The 24,916-nt window shown below is 35.1% G+C and overlaps 1 protein-coding gene and 1 pseudogene across 1 annotated transcript in view; one reads left to right on the top strand and one right to left on the bottom strand.

Annotated features, from left to right (window-relative positions):
* Catspere (catsper channel auxiliary subunit epsilon) overlaps positions 1–24,916 on the bottom strand; it is a 151,119-nt gene that overhangs the window by 111,212 nt on the left and 14,991 nt on the right. The window contains exons 5-8 of the mRNA XM_077802935.1: positions 24,586–24,659; positions 22,755–22,818; positions 15,916–15,940; positions 4,964–5,041 (exon numbers count right to left, since the gene is read on the bottom strand). Coding sequence (XP_077659061.1) covers positions 4,964–5,041; positions 15,916–15,940; positions 22,755–22,818; positions 24,586–24,659 — 241 coding nt within the window. The remainder of the gene's footprint in view (positions 1–4,963; positions 5,042–15,915; positions 15,941–22,754; positions 22,819–24,585; positions 24,660–24,916) is intronic.
* Positions 1,609–2,247, top strand: LOC113184152 (nucleophosmin pseudogene; annotated as a pseudogene).

The raw sequence follows: 24,916 nt of genomic DNA, 5'->3' as shown, positions 1-24,916 counted from the left end.
TTGAAGGTCTGGTAGAACTGGGCTGAGAATCCGTCAGTTCTGGGTTTTTCTTTGTTGGTAGGCTTTTAATGGCATCTCTATTTCATGGCTTGAAATTAAACTGTTTAAGTTTTCTAAGTCCTTCTGATTCAATTTGGGTAGGTCATATGTCTTTAGAAATTTGTTGATGTCTTCAAGATTTTCTATTTTATTAGAGTATAAACTTTCAAAATGGTTTCTAATTATCATCTCTATCTTAGTAGTGTCCTTCATGATATTTTCTTTTGCAGAAGGAATTTTAGTAATTTGAGTTTTCTCTTTCTCTTTGTATTTTTTTTTACTTCATTCCTGATTTATTTTGCTATACATTTGTCATCCAATAGTGTATTCTTTAGTATCTAGGTGTTAGAATAGCTTCTATTTTTATTTTATCATTGATCAGATATATTGGTCTGAAGTTTCCTTTCCTTGATGTATCTTTTTTTAGTTTTGGTATTAAAGTGATACAAGCTTCATAGATGATACAATGCAAGGTATTATCTCTATTTTTTTCATATTGCTAAGAGTTGATTTGTGGCCTAAGATATGGTCTATTTTAGAGAAGGATTCATGTGCTACTGAGAAGAAAGTGTGTTCAGTCATTGATGGATGAAATATTCTATATATGTCAGTTAACTACAAATTATTAATTGTATTTTTTTAGTTATATAGTTTCTTTATTTAGTTGTTGTTTGGAGGATCTATCCAGTGATGAGAAAGATATGTTAAAGTCACACAGTATTATCATGTTGTGGTTTACTTGATTCTTGAAATTACAAGGGCTTTTTTGATGTATATGGATGCTCCATTGTTTGGGGCATGAATGTATATGATTGTTATGTCTCATCGATGTATGATTCCCTGAAGAAGTATAAAACATCCTCCTTTGTCCTTTAAGATTAACTTTGGCCTGAAGTCTACTTTATGTGATATGAGGATAGAAACACCTGTTTATTCATGAGATCCACGTGAATGATACGTTTTTTTCCCCCATCCTTTCACCTTCAGTCTGTTGATGTCTTTGCCTATCTACAGGGAATAGAAAACTATAAAAGTAAAATAGAAGATTTGTTAAACAATCAAATAAAATGTCTACAATAATTGATATAAAGAGGTCAATGAGTTGGTTTGATATCAGAGTAGAAAGAATTAGTGACCTGGAGGTTTGTCGAAAGAAATCTCTATGCGAAATGTGGCATAGAGAGTTTAAAAAAGAATATGGAAAGAAGATGGCAAAAGATATAGCAGATAAGTCAGATAGTCTAATATACATTGAAATGGAATCCCATGTAATGAAATGAAAAAATCCATCCCACGAAAATATGTAAAAAATATGTAAAAAAAAAAAACCCTAACATGTTTATTGTTTGGAATACTAGAGGAAAGGAGAAAAAAAAATTGAGACCTTGAAAATATATGGCTAAGATCACAAGAGTCCAAACCAGATTCTCACAGTCAAATAATTCCAGGAAGAATATTTTTTTTTCAAAAAAATTTACTTTTAGACACAGCATAATAAAAATAAAACTGAAAAACTCAAAAACAATTCATACCTCCCAAAATAATATCCCCAAATAACCCAATCAAAAAATGGGCAAAGGAACTTTGGGCTTTGAAATCATATCACGTGTGGTCTTAAGGTTGAAGTGCAGTCTAGGGCCTGTGCATATTAGTGGACAACACTTAATAGCTGTGGAGAAAGACAGAACATGAAGAGGAGGAGGATATAAAACTCTTAAGTGTATCTGGAAAGAGATTTGCCTCTCAAGGTGGTAGCAAGGTTCCACAGAAAAAAAGCAAAGCTTGCTGCCGAAGAAGAAGAAGAAGAAGAAGAAGAAGAAGAAGAAGAAGAAGAAGAAGAAGAAGAAGAAGAAGAAAATTTTGATGATGAGGAAACTGAAGAAAAAGCTCCATTGAAGAAATCTATGAGATACTCCAGTCAAAAAAGCACAGATATAAAAGCAGAGTGGAAAAGACTCAAAATCATCAACACCAAGATCCAAAGGCCAAGAATCCTTAAAAAAAAAAAACAAAAACAAAAACAGAAAAAAACTCCTAAAACACCAAAAGGCACTAGTTCTGTAGAAGACATTAAAGCAAAAATTTAAGCAAGTATAGAGAAAGGTGGTTCTCTTTCCAAAGTGGAAGCCAAGTTCATCAATGATGTGAAAAATTGCTTCCAGATGACTAACCCGTAGGCTATTCTGGCAGTGGAGGAAGTCTCATTAAGAAAATAGTTTAAACAGTTTGTAAAAAATTTCTGTCTCATTTCATTTCTGTAAACCGTTGGTATCTGGCTGTCCTTTTTATAATGCAAAGTGAGAACTTTCCCTATCGTGTTTGATAAATGTTGTCCAGGTTCCCTTGCCAAGAATGTGTTGTGCAAAATGCCTGTTTAGTATTTCAAGATAGAACTCCACCCTTTGCTTGGTTTTTAAGTATGTATGGAATGTTATGATAGGACATAGTAGTAATGGTGGTTGGACATGGAAATGGTGGGGAGACAAAAATATACATGTGAAATAAATTCAGTATTTTAATAAAGTAGTACTGTTTCTATTTTTTTTTTTTAAAAAGAAACACAAATAGTCAATCAATATTGGAAAAAGTCTTCTATTTAGGAAATTCAAATCAAAACTACACTGAGATTTTTACCTCACTCCAGTCAGAATGACAGTTATCAAGAACACAAATAATAGGGGCTGGGGCTGCAGCTTAGTAGCAGAGTGCTTGCCTAGCATGTGAGAGGCACTGGGTTTGATCCTTAGCATCACATAAAAATAAATAAATAAAATAACTTAAAAAATAAAGAATTGCTATAACAAAAACACCAGTGTGGGGAAAAATATTTTTTTTCTTTTTTAAAGACTACAGATAATAATATATGTTGGTGAGGATGTGGGGGAAAAGGTATACTTATACATTGCTGGTGGAACTGCAAATTAGTACAACCACTCTGGAAAGCAGTATGGAGATTCCTCAAAAACAAAAACAAAAAACCAACTAGGAATGGAACCACTATATGATCCACCTATCCCAATCTTCAGTATATATCCAAAAGATTTAAAATCAATATACTATAGTGACATATCAATATTTACAATAGTACAGTTTGCAATAATCAAGCTATTGAACCAACCTAGGTGCCCTTCAACAGAAGAATGGATAAAGTAAATGTGATACACACACACACACACACACACACACACACACACAATGGGGTAGTACTCCATCATAAAGAATGAAATGATGGCATTTGCTGGTAAATGAATGGAACTGAAGACTATCATGCTAAGTGAAATAAGCCAATCCCCAAAAGTCAAAGATTGAATGTCTTCTCTGATATGCAGAAGATAATCCAAAATAAGGGGCAGGAGAAGAGAGAGGAAAAAGAAAAAAATAGAGAGAGAATTTCATCAAAATAGAGGAGGATCAGTAGAATAGATGAAGGGAATTAAGGGGGAGGAGGGAGGCATGGGGTGGCAGAGGATGGTGGAATGAATCTAACCAAACTTTGTAAGTGAATGCATGAATATAGGACAATGAATTCCAACATCAATTATATCCTTAAGGTACTAATTTTTAAAAATACTATAAATAAATTGCAAAGAGATCAGTATTATACAGGGAGGGGAACAGAGAGAATGGGGGAGGTGGAATGGCTAAGGACTGAATTAGAGCAAATGTATTTCACAATATTCTGATTATGTCAAAATGTATCCTAATGTTTTATATGACTAAAAAGAATCAATAAAATTTACATTTAGACACAGCATAATAAAACTGAAGAAAACAAAAGACAAATATTTTAAAGTAGCTGGAAGAAAAAATATTGGATTATTACTTATTTACCTTTTGTAACCTGCTTCTTCTACTCCCACTTTTTAATCTAGCCATTGCTTTGGCAACAACCTTTGACCAATGGAGAATGGGGGTTTTTCTGTTACTTTGTGAAGCTAATGCCCAGGTGTATTTTGTTCGTTTGGTGAATAATTTTAAGATACATTCTGCATAACTCCTTGGAGGGACTTGGTGAGACTCTGATGTACTACTGTACTGACAACTTAAAAACTAGATTTCCAGGAGGCTGGAGGCTACAGCGCTTGCTAGAATGTGCAAGGTCCTGGGTTAAATCTCCTGTACCACACACATACCAAAACAAAACAAAACACCAAAAAAAAAAGTATATTTAAATTTTTTTTAGTTGTAGATGAACACAATATTTTTATTTAATTAATTAATTTATTTTTTTGTGGTGCTTAAGGTTGAATCCAGTGCCTCACACATAGTAGGCAAGCACTCTATCACTGAGCTACAACCCTAGAACAGTAACTATATTTCTTTCCTTCTCTGTTACACTTTTCTTGAACCTAGGCTAAAACGCTTTTGAAGGAGTCACAGGATGAAAGACAATTTCCTAAGACAGTGAAATGATAAAGTGTTGAGAGATTAAAAACTGCCATCAGGCAACAAAAGAAAGAAAATAAAATAGGGAGAACAAAATTTAAAGCAAAAAATAAGAATATATCAGTAACTATATTAAATGTAACTGGACTTAATGATCTAATTATTAATACTTAATGTTGGTCAAGATAAAACCATAAAAACATTTATGGTGCTTATAGGACATATGTTGAAAATATAAGGATACAGAAAGATGAAAGTAAAAGCACAGCCAGGTGTGGTGGTGCATGCCTGTAATCCCAGTGGCTCGGGAGGCTGCAGCACAAGGATCTCAAGTTCAAAGCCAGCCTCAACAACTCAACAACTAAGTGAGGACCTAAGCAACTTAGTGAGACCCTGTCTCAAAATTTAAAAAATAAATTAATAAAAAGGACTGGGTATGTTCTTAGCTCAGTAGTTAAGAACCCTGAGTTCAATCTCTATACCAAAAAAAAAAAAAAAAAAAAGAAAGCAGGAATAATGACAATATCTTTCCACCTACCAGTGAGGGTTCACGTGCAATGAGTTGTACTTCCTCAGGATCTGAATTTTCTGGATCATATACCCATATTACGACCTTCTAGAAAAGAAGATGTTTTTGTATTTATTTACATTTTGTACACAATTAGTTTTTAGTTGTGGCAAAATAATCCAAAAATATTTTCATTTATTAAAAAAATTGAATTGTTCCATTTTTTAAAAAAATCCAAAGCAGCATTTAATCACTGAAACAAGTCAAAGACCATGAAGGGTTAAAAATATCCCTTTACATCCTTAAGTAACTAATGTTAAAATTTTATACAAATGTTTATATATCTTTCTTTAGACCCATAGACACAGCAATTCCTAATACTAACACACTTTAAAAAAAAACATTCTATACATGTTAATTATAACTTATTTTGTCCCTTGGCACAGTCTGGCCATTTCAATAGACATCTAATTGTTTATTTTTTATTAACTAGATACTTTATTTGCATAGTTAAAAATGAATTATATTAAAATATGTAGCAAAAGCAGTTTCTATTACCCTGTACTCCATTACTCGTTTCCCATAATTTTTGTGAATAGTAAATAATTTTTCCTCCATTTGATACAAATGCTAGCTTACTAAATACAAATTTTTGAACCTTATATATTTTTTCACTTAATTATATTTTAGAGGTTTTTACATGTTATCATTAATTTTTCTTTACACACTCTCATTATTTTTTCAGCTTTACATATTCTTGTTAAATTTTCATTAATTTTTATTCTAAATCATGAAGAAACCATAGATGTTTCACTTTTATTTCCCTTTCCTGTTTTTTATTAGGTTGTTAACTTTAATATTTATTTTTTAGATTTTTTTTTAGGTGGACACAATATCTTTATTTTATTTTAATGTGGTGCTGAGGATGGAACCCAGCGCCCCTTGCATGCCAGACAAGTGTGCCACCACTTGAGCCACATCCCAAGCCCTAGATTGTTAATTTAAAAAAATTTATTTGTGGGTGGTGAAATTTGATGGGCCAGAGGGAGGCAGCATTCTGTGTCACTCTGTGATCCAGATCTCACCTAGTTGGAATACTGCATCTCTGAGAGTGTTAGGGGACCCCTATACAGCTGCTCTCTGAAGAAATCACCAGTGCTGTGACCCGTGCAGGGCTCTGGGCCTCAGCGTTAGAGCAGGACCCCTGGTTCCCAACACCCAAGTCCAAAATTCTAGCTAACGCAGGGCTGCCGAGCTCCTTAGCAGATCAACACATCTGCAGATCTCCAAGGCTTTGCTCTGCTCCCACGCAGGTCACTCAGCTGCTACCTACCCACAGCACAATGCCATTGCCTGGCTCCCCCCACCTCATCAGATACCCCGGCATTGAAAGTAGACTGCTTCCATCTTGGCTCAACATTCTTGCCATATTAGGTGGGGGCAGCTCCCAGATCAAATTTCCAGCAGCCAGGTACCAGGTTTTCAACCTTCCCCTCTCCTCAGTGGTGGTAACCCAACACAGTAGCTGCCCAACACAGGTGCGCATTGTGACCAGAGTGCTGCCCACAGGAGTCCCGGTGTGAGAGGTTACTCAATTGGGAATTGCTAAGGGAGAGGGAGATGGGGCTAAAGTCTGGAGCCTAACAGAGAGACCAGAAATTGGGAAATCTCCAGGCAAGATAGGGAGATAGTACAGGGTGCTCAAGTCATACAAGCAGTCCCAAAAAGAGACCCGTGAGGTGCAGGAGGTGCAGTCTTCCTGCAGGGACTGGCAGGTACCACTCCCACTTCCAGTCACCCTACACCAGGACCAGCCTTCCCACCCTGGTTACCTCCACCAGCCTGATGGCAGAGACACCAGCTTACAACAGACAACCCCACCTATTGGATGAGAAGAGAAGCAGGAAGGAAAGATATGGATCTCTAAAACTAGCAACAACCCTGATTTCTTCCTTCAGAGTTTTTTTTTTTTTTTCTCTTCTACCCCTTTATTCTCCGGTCCTCACACTCCCAACATATGTGAAACCAATAAGTTTTCATGAAATAGAATTTTACGGACTAAGACATCTGAATAATATAATATAGAGGTGTTGTATATGCCCCTTTCCCCTTTTTCTTCTTTCATTTTCTTTCCCCCTCCAAATTTTACCATTTTAACATCCTGTATTTTTGTAAATACATATGTATGTTTGTTTTATGCACTCTACTGTCTTCCCACGTACCTGCCTACCCTAAATTACTTCCTGTCTATTCTCTTGCTACTAACCCTCTTTATTAAATTTCTTTCACACTTCCTAAGATTTATTAACTCTATATCCTCACATCCTACCTCCTCAGCATATCGTCCTATGCCTCACCCCCAGTTCATTGACAAACATCAGAAACTGTAAACCTTTTTTATAAAACTACTGATTATATTTTAGATAACATTTGAATCCAACATTTTTGTACATCGAGACTAAACTGTAAACGTCTTAATAACAACAAATTGTTATAGGTGGTATATTGTTGATATTGGGATCTGTTAACATTGTCCTTCCCCACAGAGGAGGGGTCTTGGAATCCTACAAGAGCACTGCAAGCCTATAGGGTAAAAACAATAACATCCCAAACCCACAGAGCTGGAAAGGAAGACACACAGGCAACATGAAAAGACAAGGGAAGAAAGTGCCCCAAACAAATCAAGTCACCACATCATGAGAATCATTGGCAGCCACAACAGAGGAAATGACAGAGAAGGAGTTCAGGATGTACATGGTTAAAATGTCCTGTGAACTCAAGGAAGATATAAGAAAGCAAATACAAGCAGTGAAAGATCACGTTGACAAGGAGCTACATAAACAAATACAGGAAGCAAAAGATCACCTCAACAGGGATATAGAAGTTCTAAAAAAAAAAATCCAAACAGAAATCCTTGAAATGAAAGAAACAATAAACCAAATCAAAAGCTTAAATGAAAGCATCACCAACAGAGTAAACCACTTGGAAGATAGGACATCAAACAATGATGATAAAATATATAATCTTGAAAAGAACATAGACACACAGTGATAATGGTAAGAAACCACGAGCAGAACATTCAAGAAATATGGGATAGCATAAAAAGCATAAAAATTTAAGAGTTATTGCGATACAGGAAGGCATAGAGGTTCAAACCAAAGGAATGAACAATCTATTCAATGAAATATCAGAAAATTTTCCAAACATGAAAAATGAATTGGAAATCTAAATTCAAGAAGTTTATAGGATTCAGAATGTACAAAATCACAACAGATCCACACCAAGGCACATTATAATTAAAATGCCCAACATAAAAAATAAGGAAAGAATTTTAAAAGCCACAAGAGAAAGGAATCAAATTACATATAGGGGAAAACTAATTAGGATAACGGCAGGCAGATTTTTCAGCACAGATTTTTCAGACCCTGAAAGCTAGAGAAGATCCTGGAACAACATATATCAAAAGACTACTAACCAAGAAAAGCCCAGGACCGGATGGGTATACAGCGGAGTTTTACAAAACCTTTAAAGAAGAATTAATACCAATACTTTTCAAGTTATTTCAGGAAATAGAAAAAGAGGGAGCTCTGCCAAATGCATTCTATGAGGCCAACATCACCCTGATTCCGAAACCAGACAAAGACACCTCAAAGAAAGAAAACTACAGACCAATATCTCTAATGAACCTAGATGCAAAAATCCTCAATAAAATTCTGGTGATCGAATACAAAAACACATCAAAAAAATTGTGCACCATGATCAAGTAGGATTCATCCCTGGGATGCAAGGATGGTTCAGTATACGGAAATCAATAAATGTTATTCACCACATCAATAGACTTAAAGATAAGAACCATATGATCATCTCGATAGACGCAGAAAAAGCATTTGACAAAGTACAGCATCCCTTTATGTTCAAAACATTAGAAAAACTAGGAATAACAGGAACTTACCTCAACATTGTAAAAGCTATCTATGCTAAGCCTCAGGCTAGCATCATTCTGAATGGAGAAAAATTGAAGGCATTCCCTCTAAAATCTGGAACAAGAGAGGGATGCCCTCTATCACCACTTCTATTCAATATAGTTCTCAAAACACTGGCCAGAGCAATTAAACAGATGAAAGAAATTAAAGGCATAAAAATAGGAAAAGAAGAACTTAAATTATCACTATTTGCGGCCAACATGATTCTATACCTAGAAGACCCAAAAGGGTCTACAAAGAAACTACTAGAACTAATAAATGAATTCAGCAAAGTGTCAGGATATAAAATCAACATGCATAAATCTAAGGCATTTCTGTATATCAGCGACAAAACTTCTGAAATGGAAATGAGGAAAAACACTCCATTCACAATATCCTCAAAAAAAATAAAATACTTGGGAATCAACCTAACAAAAGAGGTGAAAGATTTATACAATGAAAACTACAGAACCTTAAAGAGAGAAGTAGAAGAAGATCTTAGAAGATGGAAAAATATACCCTGTTCATGGATAGGCAGAACTAACATTATCAAAATGGCGATATTACCAAAAGTTCTCTATAGGTTTAATGCAATGCCAATCAAAAACCCAACGGCATTTCTTGTAGAAATAGAGAAAGCAATCATGAAATTCATATGGAAAAATAAAATACCCAGAATAGCAAAAGCAATTCTAAGCAGGAAGTGTGAATCAGGAGGTATAGCGATACCAGATTTCAAACTATATTACAGAGCAATAGTGACAAAAACAGCATGGTACTGGTACCAAAACAGGTGGGTGGACCAATGGTATAGAATAGAGGACACAGAAACTAATCCACAAAGTTACAACTATCTTATATTTGATAAAGGGGCTAAAAGCATGCAATGGAGGAAGGATAGCATCTTCAACAAATGGTGTTGGGAAAACTGGAAATCCATATGCAACAAAATAAAACTGAATCCCTTTCTCTTGCCATGCACAAAAGTTAACTCAAAATGGATCAAGGAGCTTGATATCAAATCAGAGACTCTGCGTCTGATAGAAGAAAAAGTTGGCTCTGATCTACATATTGTGGGGTCAGGCTCCAAATTCCTTAATAGGACACCCATAGCACAAGAGTTAATAACAAGAATCAACAAATGGGACTTACTTAAACTAAAAAGTTTTTTCTCAGCAAGAGAAACAATAAGAGAGGTAAATAGGGAGCCCACATCATGGGAACAAATTTTTTCTCCTCATACTTCAGATAGAGCCCTAATATCCAGAGTATACAAAGAACTCAAAAAATTAGACAATAAGATAACAAATAACCCAATCAACAAATGGGCCAAGGACCTGAACAGACACTTTTCAGAGGAGGATATACAATCAATCAACAAGTACATGAAAAAATGCTCACCATCTCTAGCAGTCAGAGAAATGTAAATCAAAACCACCCTAAGATACCATCTCACTCCAGTAAGATTGGCAGCCATTATGAAGTCAAACAACAACAAGTGCTGGCGAGGATGTGGAGAAAAGGGTACACTTGTACATTGCTGGTGGGACTGCAAATTGGTGTGGCCAATTTGGAAAGCAGTATGGAGATTCCTGGGAAAGCTGGGAATGGAACCACCATTTGACCCAGCTATTGCCCTTCTCGGACTATTCCCTAAAGACCTTAAAAGAGCATACTACAGGGATACTGCCACATCGATGTTCATAGCAGCACAATTCACAATAGCTAGACTATGGAACCAACCCAGATGCCCCTCAATAGATGAATGGATTTAAAAAAATGTGGCATTTATACACCATGGAGTATTATGCAGCACTAAAAAATGACAAAATCATGGAATTTGCAGGGAAATGGATGGCACTAGAGCAGATTATGCTTATTGAAGCTAGCCAATCCCTAAAAAACAAATACCAAATGTCTTCTTTGATATAATGAGAGCAACTATGAACAGAGCAGGGAGGAAGAGCAGGAAGAAAAGATTAACATTAAACAGAGACATGAGATGGGAGGGAAAGGGAGAGAAAAGGGAAATTGCATGGAAATGGAGGGAGACCCTCATTGTTATACAAAATTACATATAAGAGGTTGTGAGGGGAATGGGAAAATAAACAAGGAGAGAAATGAATTACAGTAGATGGGGTAGAGAGAGAAGATGTGAGGGAAGGGGAGGGGGGATAGTAGGGGATAGGAAAGGTAGCAGAATACAACAGTTAGTATTATGGCATTATGTAAAAATGTGGATGTGTAACGATGTGATTCTGCAATCTTTGTAATGTTTTGAATAACCAATAAAAAAAAAAAAGAGAGTGTTACTCTTCCTGCCTCTGAAGATGAAAGGACATTGAGAAGAATATGAACAAACAAACTTACTACATCTCCCCCAGTTTATGACCCTTAGTTCCTACCCTTGGCCTTATCGAATTTCTGCATAATTCCTCACTTTTCATCAAACCAATGATAAAATCATTTAAATTTAATAGTTCCTTTGGGACTTCTCATTACCTTATGAAGTCTCACTTGTTATGTGAAACTTATGGTAATCTGTCTTTTTTTTCCTTTCTTTCTTTCTTTTCTTTCTTTCTTTCTTTCTTTTTAAATATGGAGAATCCAGCTGAGAACAGAAGGATAGAGGGAAAAAGAGCACCCTCTCCCATGGTAAATTTTATTTTGTACACATTTTGCTATAACTTAAAAAAATCAATTGACCATGTAGGTATAGTTCTATAATTCCTTTTCTATTCCATTAATACATTTATTTAACCTTATGCCATTACCTCTATCTGATTATTGAAATGAGGTAAACCCTCCAACATTGTTCTTCCCTAAAGATTTTTTTTTTTGGGCTAGTCCAAACCCTCTGCTTTTCCATATAAATATTTTAATCCGTTCATCATTTTCTACAAGAAAACTTTTGGTGGATTTTGTTTAGGATTGCATTGACTCTATAAATGAATTTTAGGAGAGAACTGACATTTAATAACATTGAGTCTCTGTCCTAAGATCTATAAACATTTATTTAAGTCTTCCATAATTTTTCCTAGTAATGTTTCATATTTTTTAGTCAACAGATCAGAAACATACATTGTTAAAATTTCTCAAAGTATTTAACATATTTTGATGCTAACATACGTGGTATTTTAAAATGTTATTTTCCATGGTTTATGGCTAGTATATAAAAATACCATTGATTTTTGTACATTGATTTTGAACCCTGCAATGATCTGAAACTTGCTTTTAAATTTTAGTAGGGTATTTTGTTTGTTTGTTTGTTTTGTGTTTTGATAGATGTCTTAGAATTTTCTGCATATGTAGACAGATCATATACAAATAAAGACAGTTTTACTTCCTTTACCAATCTGCATAAACGTATATTTTTATTGCTTTGTTGTACTGAATAGTTTCCACTACGATGCTGAATAAATTGGTGAGAAGAAAATCCTTGCCTTTTTCCCAATCTTCGAAGACAATGTTTCAATCATCCTAGATTTGTTACAGGTAATCACAGATGGCAGTTATCATGTAAGGAAATTCTTATTGGTTCCTAATTTGCTGAGATATTAAATAACAATGCTAGTAAGTATATCCATTTCCTGATTTTAATTGAATTATAAGTATTTCACAATTTATAATAATCATTGGTAACTATCTGGGAAGTAAATTTTTATTAGGCTTTGTATAACTATTTAATTTAGTGTTTTCATTAGGAATTTATTAATTAATTTATTAATGTGATCATTAATTTTCTTATTATGTTGATGAAATGAATTGTCAGTTTTTCTGATGTGGTATCAATGTTGCATTCTTGGCAGATACTGGTGCTTTTCAAGTTATTCTTTTGTTACATTGCTGGATTCCATTTATTAATATTTTCTGTAGAATTTTTGTTCATATATATATATATAAGTGTATTTATCCAGTTTCTTTCTTTTTTCTCTCTCTTCCTTCCTCCCTTTTCATTACTTACTTTTGTTATTAAAGTTGTGTTGAGGTCTGAAAATGAATTAGGGGAACTTTCATCTTTATGATTGGGTGAGACTCTATTTTTAGGTGAATAAAATATGAATTAAATTATTTACCTACTTTTTAGATTTCCTTTTTCATGAAGTAATTCCCTTATTTATACCTATTTATTGTGTGAGCGTGTTTTGTATGTGTGTTGCTAGGAAACGAACCTAGAGCCTCCCACATACTTACAAAGCACTTAATCACTGAGCTATACCCATATATCTGTTTCATATTCATACTGTCATCCAGTTTTAACAGTATTAACATGTTTCCATTCTTTTCTGTCCAACTTTTGTTAATCTTCATGTAACTTTTACAAAAATCAGATACATAAAGATTTTTGTCATTTATAAGGTGTGTTTAATTCAATCACATTAATTATTGATTAGTGATTTAATTAAAATGATTTCTTAAATTTTTTTTAGTGTTCCTGTTTGTTTTTTTTTAATTTCCCTTCAGTTCATTTTTCTTTTGTATTGCCTTCTCTTGGATTGATGATGTTTTCTTACTTCTTCCAGAGCATTATTTTTTAGGAATTGTATAATTTTTTTCTTTTCTCCATTTCTTATTGTTCGGGGGATTTAACTTGGGGCCTTGTCCTCTACTAATGAACTACAATTCCCAGCTCTATTTAGTTTATTTTTGAGATAGGTTCTCAAAATTTACTTAGGCTAGCCTCAAATGTGATCTTCCTGCCTCTCCAGGAGGGCTTGTATTTTGTTCTCAGCTCAGGATTCGGTCTCAGAATCCTGAGAGTACCTTAATTATTTCCAACAACCAGGAGATGCCTTTTCTTCCTTTTAAGTTCTGTACACCCATTTGCACCTGTATCAATGTAAAGGTCTGTACATGTTACTAGCCTTATCTCTCTCAGTACTGTCTCCAATTCTTTTCTTCCTTTTTTGAAATTCCTATTTTATGTATGATGACCTGTCTCAACCTATTCTCTATGCCTCAAATTTTCTTTAGGTACTTTCTATCTTTTCAACTTTTAGGTGCTGTATTCTGCATGATTCCCATTTCAAATCACTAATTCTCTACTCTTTTCAACTGTATCCAGTATGCTGTATTGACTTTTGATTTTTAGACACACTCTTTGTCAGCTTAAGACATTTTAATGGATTAGCTTTCAATTTCTGGATTTTGTATAGTTATGACAATGCCTTGTCTATAAATAGCCCAAAGAGAAGTATCAATTATTTGCAGTTAATCTAAGCCAATCAGTAGAGCTTATCAGGCTCCATTTTACTAGCCTTTTGTAAATCCCAACTTCTTATAAGGAAATTAGTTTCAGTTCCGCTTTCTCTTATGGTCCAGAGGTTTCACTTCTTGTTCTGATATACACATTAAAATGTCATTCCTTATGCAGGAGGGCTTGTATTTTGTTCTCAGCTCAGGATTCAGTCTCAGAGCTCTAGCTTTGGGTACCTTAATTATTTCCAACAACCAGGAGATGCCTTTTCTTCCTTTTAAGTTCTGTACACCCGTTTTCTCTGAGAATCCTGCATATTCTTAGTTAGGGAAATAGATTTTTCAATCACTTTTGCCTGAGCTCTATATTTTACTATTTGCAAAGTCATTTTTGCATTTATTTCTGGGTTCTAGGATTTTAAATCTCTTGGGCTATAAAACCAGGACATCCATCCTTTTAAGTTCTATACACCCATTTGCATCTGTATCAATGTAAAGGTCTGTACATGTTTACTAGCCCTTATACAAACAAACATATTCTTTCTCCAGGCAATTCTATGTGTTCTCAATGACATATTATTTGGATCTGCAACATAGATTCCTCTTTTGAAAGTTCCTCTCTGTTTTCTATCTTAAACTTCTGTATTCAACACTAGTATTCTTTCTTGCTTTTGAACATTGTTATGAGTATAGGCTTAAAAATCAGTGCAATAACATCAATGGGATTTGGGGTAGGAGTACCGAGGGACACACCTGCTTACTCAGCCATCTGTATCTGCTGTTGGGAGTTCATTACCTTTTTATTATCTCCTCTTTCCAGCAAATCATTGCTTTTAGAAAATTAAAATATTAACTTTAAATTTCTAAATATTATCACCCTATTTCAATTTCTAAAATTTTGAATGTATCTCTCCATTGTACTTATATTTTGAATCATTCTCTATTCCAGAGTTTAAAATATTTTTGATCTCACGACTGACTCCTTCTTTCCCTATAATCTTTTTTTTGTTTTTTGTTTTGGTGCTGCGGATTGAACCCAGGCCTCACACTTGCTTGGCAAGTGGCTCTACTACTAAGCTACAGCACCCTTTGTACTCTTAAAAATAGTTGAGAATCCTGCAACACTTTTGTTTTCTGTGTGTTTGATTTATCAGCATATACCATGTTACAAATTTAAAAAGAGAATATTTAAAGACTAATTTTTAAAACTCTGATAAACCTATTATATTGAAGCTAACATTTTTTTTAAAGAGAGAGTGAGAGAGGAGAGAGAGAGAGAGAGAGAGAATTTTTAATATTTATTTTTTAGTTCTCGGCAGACACAACATCTTTGTTGGTATGTGGTGCTGAGGATCGAACCCGGCCCACAAGCATGCCAGGGGAGCGCGCTACCGCTGAGCCACATCTCCAGCCCAAAGCTAACATTTTTTTATGAAAAAATAGTTGTATTTTCCAAAATAAAGAAACATAGCTATTTAATATTTTTGAAATCTCTTTATTATTGATACTAGTAGAAGATAACTGGATGACTATCTCAGCTTTTGCTGTTTAGTATATATTGTTTTGCTGGAAGTATATTAGAAAAAAAAATCCACCTTCACACAGATACATAGTTGGAAAAGGGTAGACCTTAGGGACCCTCTAAAACTGGTCTTATGGTACCCTCTAAGAGTACTCAAAACATACATTATTTACCACTGCTATAAGCAAAGTTTATCACAAAATCACTTTGGAAAATTTCTCATCTGATAGATTTGAAAGATAAGAAGGAAACAATATATTAGCAATATATGATAGATATAAAACATTAAAAAAATCTTTTACCTGGGTTAAATTATTAAATAAATTACTGTTGGGAAAAAGAAGGAACATATGTTAGTAAACAGCATATTTAATATTAATTTGGATGTTCTACTTCCAATACATGTTTCTAAACCTTTGAATATTCTATTTATATGCCATTGCAAATATATAAACAGGCTAAATATAACAAGCCAACAAACAAACAAAAAAAACCCCTACATATATATATTTGTTTATCAATGTATTAAGTGACCCATTTGTCATTGCATAAGACTAAGGAGCTTTAATCTGTATGTTTTCTTAACAATACTACAAGTTCATGTAATCAAAATTGCATGCTTAATCTTCATTAAAATTTTGATATTTTTGTTTCACATTCATGTTGTAATTTATGTCACTCATCAGTCCTAAAGGAACAATATTCATTTGTATACTTAGTTGTATGCTGTTTAAGAAGTGTTTTTTCACTTAAAAGTCATCTGTGTCTATTTTTATCATATAATCTCTGAAATTCAATATACCTCTTCCATTTTCTGATCATGACACAGTACCAAATATCTTATTATAAATAAAACAAAAATGAAAATATTTTAGAATCAGTAAACTAGTATTCAGTTAGTTTCTTTTTAATTTTTTTTAGTTGTAGATGGACACAATTTATTTATGTATATATGAGGTGCTGAGGATCAAACACAGTGCCTCACGTGGTAGGCAAGTGCTATGACCCCAGCCCCTGCAGTTAGTTTCTGAGACTGTATAACGATCATAATAGATCATATATCTAGCCAAATATGCTAGAGAATTACTGAAAATAAGTACTATAAATATTGGCCAGTGTACTGAGCCCAGGACTCAACAAAGTTCAAGGTTGATTAAAAAGATCCCTGGCTCCAGAACTGATATGATCTGCTTTGTGCAATGCTACTTGTCAAAGGTGCAGGAAGAAAGAAGTTGGCTGCTGAATGAATTACCAGTGCATCTGGAAAGGAAAATTTGAAGGCAGAAAGAGAAATATGTAGGTAATAAAAGTAGCTTCGTAACCTTGTAGAGAGGGAGTCAGTATCAGTGGATGATTCACTGAACAATCTTATTCCTACCGTGAAAGGAAAAACAGCTGCATTCTGCTGTATCTGTATCAGTCTGCTTGGTTTTCTTGAGTTGGTACACAGATCTCAAGTGTAGAGTGAGAGGAAAGCAAAGGAGAGAATCCTGGATTAACCTGACATTTAAGAACAGATGATAAAAAAACACCAAAGGGTAATGGGAATGGGGGTGGAGACTGGGAAAGAATTAACATAGAAATAAAAATAGTGGTATAGAATGAATGAAGGAATGAAAGAGTTTCAAGAAGAAATGAATGCAATATTAGATGTGGTATAGAAGTTAAACAGTAAGGGGGAAAAAAGTCCTATTAACCTTGGCAATTGACTTCGTTGACTTTGCTAAAGCAATTTAAATAGGTAAGTAGACAGTAGTGAAACAGAGTGATAAAGCTTCACAGTGAAGCTGGGAGCACTGCTTGTAATTCCAGCTGCTTAGGAGGCTGAGGCAGGAGGATCACAATTTCAGCAACTTTTCAGCCTCAGCAACTTAGTGAGACTCTAAGCCACTCATCAAGACCTGGTCTCAAAATTTAAAAAAGGGCTGGGAATGTGGCTCGGTGGTTAAGCACCCCTGGGTTCAATCCCTGGTACCAAACCAAACCAAACAAACAACAAAACAAAAATAAAAACAAACAAACAAAAAACAAAACCCCCCAAAACAAAAAACAAAATAAAACAAAACAACAGCAACAAAAAAAAAACAACAAAAATTTCAGTGAATTTATGAAAGATGACAGACAAGAATGACCCCCTGAATTATTCTCCCTTCCTATTCTGTATTCTAACCCTGAGGTGGAGGTGGGTAAAGAAAGCAAGAAAGTTAAGATGCTAACATGATACTTGTTCCAGGAATTCTGGTTTGTGGGCAAACAGAGTCAGTGGGTTTAGAGAGCCCCCCCCCCCCTCAAAAAGACACAGTGCTCAGAAGGACTCTGTGCTCTGCATTGTTTGTCTTGGAATTTTAGTAAATTCATCTTTAAACTTGTATTTTCTAAATAAGTATGCAGAACAATGGAGCATGAGTTGGGGTTTTGGAGCTTTAGCTCATTCACAGTCCTACCTCCTGCTGCCTCTCTGCCTCTTTGGGACAGCTTCTGTGACACTCATTCCTCCATGCTTTGGCATTTTGGGTCTTGACTGGCCATCCTCTTCTCCCCTCTTGTCCCCCTCCCCAATCTTGCTTTTACTTTTGACTTTGAAAAGGGTCTAGATGTGTGAACTCTGGGCACATCTGGTGTGGGAATGATTAGTACAAGGGATATGTTGTCTGCAGCATCCTGGATTAAGACATGGAAGCAACTGTCTCATTTCTGGCTGGTAGTACCATGTAGTGGCTGATGGAGCCCTCATCATTGCAGGAGTGAGCTTCTTGGGCACCTCCAATTCAGGTATCTAGCATATTTCAGTGCTAATCTTGGGGGCTCCCAATATGTCATATCTGGCTTGATTTTTCAGATGCCACCATTGTTCTGGGCATGATATATGGATCTATGGAGAGGAGAAACTGGTAGGAAGCTGGCAGCTGGTGGGCCATGCCCATGCTGAATCACCAGGTGAGTAAAAGGTCTGCACTGGGCCCATGAGTATTACCATGTCCAAGCAACATGACATTATATTGCAAATAAAAGAAAATCATGACAGGTAATAAAAGTGACTATTGAAGAATAAGATCTACATTTAATACTTTAAACAGTGTTTTCCCCTGTTTTTGGAAAAGATCCTATACTTTCATTTGGCATCAGGATGAAGAGATACAGAAGCGGCAGAATAGTATGGAATGGTGTTTGCTTCTAGGTCATAAAGTTTTAGGAATTAAAAAATTTTAGACACAAATGCATGATATCCACAGTGAAAATTATAAAACGTTGCTGAAAGAAATTGAAGAGGACACAAACACACAAGATATAAAGACATTCCATCTTTATGGGTAGGAAGAATTGATAGTCCAAATGTCCATATTACCCAAAGCAATTTACATAAACAATGCAATTCCCATTAAAATACCAATGGCATTGTTCACAGAAATACAAAAACAATCCTAAAATTCATAGAAAACCCACAAAAGACCCCTAGTATTCAAAGTTATTTTGAGCAAAAAGAAAAAAGCAGATGGCATCACAATACCTGATCGCAAAATATACCACCAAGGTATGATAACTAAAACATTTTAGTAGTGGTGTAAAAAAAAAAAATATGACACATAGCTAGTGGCTTGGGAGGCTGAGGCAGGAGGATTCTGAGTTCAAAGCCAGCCTCAGCAAAAGTGAGAAATACCCTTAACAACTTGCCCATAAATTTGATGAAATCCACTAATTCCCTGAAAGACACCATCTGCCAAAACTCACAGAAGAAAGTCATGTGAATAATATATCTACTAAAAATTTTGAATCAACAACTAATTACCTTAAAAAATTTAAACAAAAAAAATTCCAGGTATAAATTAGTTCTCTGGAAAACTGTATCAAACAATGGGAAAATTACACCAATTATCTATAATCTTTTTCAGAAAATAGAAGTAGAGGGAATACTTTCTAAATCATTCTATGAGGCCAATATCATCTTAATACAAAAACCAGGCATTACAAGAAAACTGAAGAGTAGGGGATTTTCATGATGGTGGAATAGAGAAGGTTGCTTTCCTGGTTGCTCCACGGCGTGCAACCAAGAAAGCAGACTGGCAGCTTCTCAGAAAGCTAGGTGAATGGGAAAAAAATGGGGAAGAACTTTACTTGAATTTAATGCTGGAAGCTCAAAGCAGATCAGGGACCTAAGAGATTGGATGAGGAAGACATCCTCAGTGCCACCGCTGCTGCCATGGCTGGAGGTACCAGCCAGAGCGGTCCCTCTGTGAGTAAAGAGGAGAGAAAAGGGAATTAAAGGATTCTGCACTTTTAGGAGGCCTGAGGCATGTCTGGGTATGGAAAGTTTAGAGATCAAGAGTTGCTGCGCAATATCCTTGTCTTCTGAGGGAAAAGAAGCTCCATCTCTACCAGCTACGTGCAGAGGGAAGAGGAAAGAATAGTTTTGCCACTACAGTGCCAGGCCTGGCAGGTGAGGGAGCCAATTCCTGGGAAAACCCTAGTTGGCCTGCAGTACAGGCCTGGAAAATCCACGCTGCATGACATACCAATAGACCACAACACAATAATACTGGGTGAGTTTAACACACTGCTCTCACCACTGGTTAGATCCACCAAACAAAAACTAAATGAAGAATCTATAGAACTAAAAAAATACAATTAATAATTTAGACTTAACTAATATGTATTGAATATTTCATCCGCCAATGACAGAATACACTTTCTTCTCCACAGCACACAGATCCTACTCTAAAACAGACCATATCTCAGGCCACAGAGCAACTCTAAGCAAATACAAAATAATACCTTGCATTCTATCAGATCATAATGGAATGAAATTAAAAATCAATATAAAATAAACAATATAATCTACTCTACCACCTGAAGACTTAAGAATGACCAATGGATAGCAGAAAATGACCAATGGATAGCAGAAAAATTAGGAATGAAATAAAAAATTATTTAGAGGTAAAGAGCAGTACAACATATTAAAATCTCTGCGACACTTTGAAGGCAGTTCTAAGAGGAAAGTTCAATGCACTGAGCTCATTCACTAAAAAAGATAGAAAGTCAACAAATAAATAACCTAACATTACAATCTCAAAGCCCTGGGAGCATATTAGGAGCTAGAAGTAAAATTCCCATGTACAGAAAGAGCTGCAACAATTTTTTCATTAATTTTACTAGGAAAAAAAGAACAAATCAACACCAAAAGAAGTAGGAGACAGAAAATACTTAAAATCAGCTGCCATCAATGAAATTAAAGCAAAAATAAAAACACTTAAACATGGACAAAACAAAAAAGTTGATTCTTTGAAAAAATAAATAAAGTTGATAAAACTTCACCAAGCCTATAAAGAGAAAAAGAGTGAAAACTCAAATTATTAAAATTCATGATGAAAAAGTAAATATCATGATGGACACTACTGAAATACAGATGATAAACAGAAACTATTATACTCTAATACAATAGAAAATCTGAAGAAATCAACAAATGTCTAGTGACATATGACCTACCCAAATTGAATCAAGAGGACATAGAAAATTTTATCAGTTTCAAGCAATAAAATAGAAGATGCCATCAAAAGCTTACCAATAAAGGAAAGCCCGGAACCAACACCAATCCTCTTCAAATTGTCCCATAAAATAGAAAAGGAGGGAACCACCAGGCACAGTGGTATATGCCAGTAAACCAACGGTTCAGGAGGCTGAGGCAGGAGGATTGCAAGTTTAAAGCCATCCTCAGCAAAAGCGAGGTAACAAGCAACTTAGTCAGACCCTGTCTCTAAATAAAATACAAAATAGGCCTAGGGATGTGACTCAGTGGCCATTTGCCCCTGAGAGTTCAATCCCTAGTATCAAAAAACAAAACAAAACAAACAGAAAGGAAGGAAGGAAGGAAGGAAGGAAGGAAGGAAGGAAGGAAGGAAGGAAGGAAGGAAGGAAGGAAGGAAGGAAGAAAGAAAGAAAGAAAGAAAGAAAGAAAGAAAGAAAGAAAGAAAGAAAGAAAGAAAAGAAGGAAAACCCTTCCAAACTCATTCTAGAAAGCTAGTGTCATTCTGATACCAAAACCAGAAAAAGACACATCAAGGAAAGAAAACTTCAGACCAATATCCCTGATGAACATAGAAGCAAAAATTCTTAATATAGGCAAATCACACACAAAAACATATTAAAAAGATAGTGCACCATGATCAAGAGGGGTTCATCAAAGGGATGCAAGACTGCTTGTGATAGTGCCTTGACTATGTTCTGATTTATGAACACTTTTTTTAACTTAATGATTAATTTTACAATATAGTTAATTATTTATTCTTTTTAGAGAAAGGAGAGAGAGAGAGAGAGAGAGAGAGAGAGAGAGAGAGAGAGGGGGGGGGAGAGAGAGAGAGAAAGAGAGAAAAGTTTTTAATATTTATTTTTTAGGACACAACATGTTTATTTTATTTTTAACGTGGTGCTGAGGATCCAACCCAGTGCCCCACGCATGCCAGGTGAGCGGGCGTCTGCTTGAGCCACATCCTCAGCCCTAATTATGTATTCTTACATGCTTCGCTTTCTTAGTTATATTCATTCACTCACATTAAAATTAATTTGAAGGCCAAGTGTGGTGGCATATGCCTGTAATCCCAGTAGCCTGACAGGCTGAGACAGGAGGATCAAGTATTTAAAAGCAGCCTCAGCAATAGTGAGTGCTAAACAACTCAGTGAAACTCTGGCTCCAAATAAAATACAAAATAGGGCTGGGGATGTGGCTCAGTGTTGAGTGCCCCTGAGTTCAATCCCCAGTACCCCCTAAAAAATAATTTTAAGAGTTACACAAGACAAAGAGAGCCTTTTTGTTAGATATATAGTTTTGTATTTTTGTTCAAATCATTTAACTTATCTTATGTTTTCTTATCAGTTAAAGAAAATAGTGCTTGCATTTATATGGTTATTATAAAAGTTGAGAAAGACAATGTATGTAAGTATGAACATGTAGACATAGTTGTGTTCAAATAGTGGTTACTGTTGGTATTTTCATTATTTGTTGTTCAGTATTACTTTGGCAACCAAGATGTGGGTAGAGAAAAGTTTGTATGAAAATCATAACATAGGCCATGCAATTGTGATTAATTAAACGCTGAAGCTAAATACTCTAAAAGCATTAATTCTTTGTATTTCAAATGGCATTACTTACGTAACTGTATAATACCACAGAAAACAAACATTAGAAGAATCCACTGTCAAATAGCGTTTTTCTTCTTTTTCCTAAAAGAAAATGCAGACGAAACTAGAATGTATTAAGTTAACTTTAAAATAAATACACTTATGAACATTGGCATAAAAGTCATAGAGGAACTAAATTACTTCTCTAAGATCAGATAAAGATGAATAAGTAAATTTCAGAACAGGATAAATATACATATGATTCTAGCTCAATTCTCTAGTTACTCTCTGTAATTAAGAATTTACTATCATGAATGACAAATTAAAAGACATTATTATTATTGTATTTTTCTTTCTTATTGATATATAATTCAATTAATTTCCTGGTTCAAAAGTTCTCAGGTGATCTTACTCCCCAGGGGACATTTTACAATACCTGGAAATGCTTTTGGTTGTCAAAACTCAGTGCTTTTGAGTACATTTCAAAAGTTTGATATATCTCCTTAGCTGGGTTACAGAATCAAATGACACTCAGACACATAAATGACACAGATCTTCCTACATGAATAGGTGTATGCATATTGTTACACAACATTGCACATTTATTTGGTGCTCTGAGAGGTCTCCTAGCAGTATTTAGACATGAAATGATTAGATTATGATAGCTGTGACCTCATCTGCCCATTCTAGTTTGAATGGAACTCGAAGCAGGTTGGGCGTGGCTGGAGTGGGTGGGTATGCACTGGAAGGGTGCATCTTCCCCGGGGCCCCTTCTCTTTCTCTTTGCTTCCTTGCTGCCAGGAGGAGAGCATCTTCCCTCAGTTGCACCCTTCCCCCATGATGTTCTGACTCCTTCGGCCCGGGGCAATGGGGCTATCCTTCTACGGACTGAGATCTCTGAAACTTCAAGCCTCAAATAAACTTGACCTTTTTCTAAGTTGTTCTTGTTGAGTGTTTTGGTCACAGTGATATAAAAGCTGACTAAAACATATGGGCTTACAACATAAAAGGGAGAGGAGCCCTTTACTTCTTCATGAATTGTGTTCTTAAAACTGGTACATTTACTTAAAGACTCAAAAAGACAAATACAAATATTGTCCACTCTCTAGGGATTGAAAAATGAAAAATATTCAGCTGGCCACTCCCACAGCATTCTGTCTACTTGTATCTTGAAAAAAAGTTAATTAATTAAAGAGAAGTCTTAAATCCCAAAGTAAAAGCAGGTTTTGTCAAGTAGATTCAGATATACTTGTGTGGGCACATCAGCTGTCAGATAATGTGGCCAGTACTTTGTTACTAATCATTAAAGTGCCAATGCCTTATAATGCTTCACTTTGTAAACATTTTACTTGGTAAACTAGAGAAGAGTTGACATCATTCTCTTTCATTTGCATTTACGTATGCTTTCTTGAATTAAAGAAAATGCAGTAGAATATTAAACAAGTCTGCTAGAAATTCCTTTCAATCCTGGGTATTGCCACAGAGTGCATGACATAAGACTCATTGATTTGAGAGTACTGTTATCTTAAGGTGCTGCCTATGGACTTTATAATTGTTATTAATAAAAAAGGCTAATGTAGGTATTGGGATTGTAGCTCAGTGGTACAGCACTTGCCTAGCAGGCCTGAGACCCTGGTTTAATTCCTATCCCCATAAACAAGGTAAAATCAGATACCATTTCATAACTTATTATTTGACATGAGATATATCTAAAAATTAATGACATATCAACAATAATTTTTAAATTTTTCTCTTATTTAATATTATTTAAAACAGACAAATTTGGTTGAAAAACTCAAAAGAAAAATAAAACAAAACAGTTATGATTATTCGAGTGTCAATAAGTTATCATTAAAATCAACTTACTGGGCCTGTAACAATTGGTTGTATAATATAAGAACCAGGAGAAGTACAACGCAGTTCTGTCACGGGTGATCTAGTGTTTAAAAAGAATAGGAAAGAAGAAATAACAGATGCAAACAAGTTGAATAAAAATTGCCTCACTGTTTTTTTTTAACCCTAAAATCTTCAGTTGAATGCTAAGAGAAAATTTTAAATATAGCAAAAAAATTTTCTCTCTCTCTCCTTTTTTTTTTTTTTTTTTTTTTTGAGACAGAGTGTTGCTAAATTGCCAAGGCTGATCTTGAGCTGGCAATTCTCCTGCCTCAGCCTCCTGAGTTGCTGGGATTACAG

This window comes from Urocitellus parryii, chromosome 9 (genome assembly GCF_045843805.1).
Source record: "Urocitellus parryii isolate mUroPar1 chromosome 9, mUroPar1.hap1, whole genome shotgun sequence".
Classification (NCBI taxonomy): domain Eukaryota; kingdom Metazoa; phylum Chordata; class Mammalia; order Rodentia; family Sciuridae; genus Urocitellus; species Urocitellus parryii.
The sequence above is the reverse complement of the archived record's forward strand: the minus strand, read 5'-3'. Positions and strand labels throughout refer to the sequence as shown.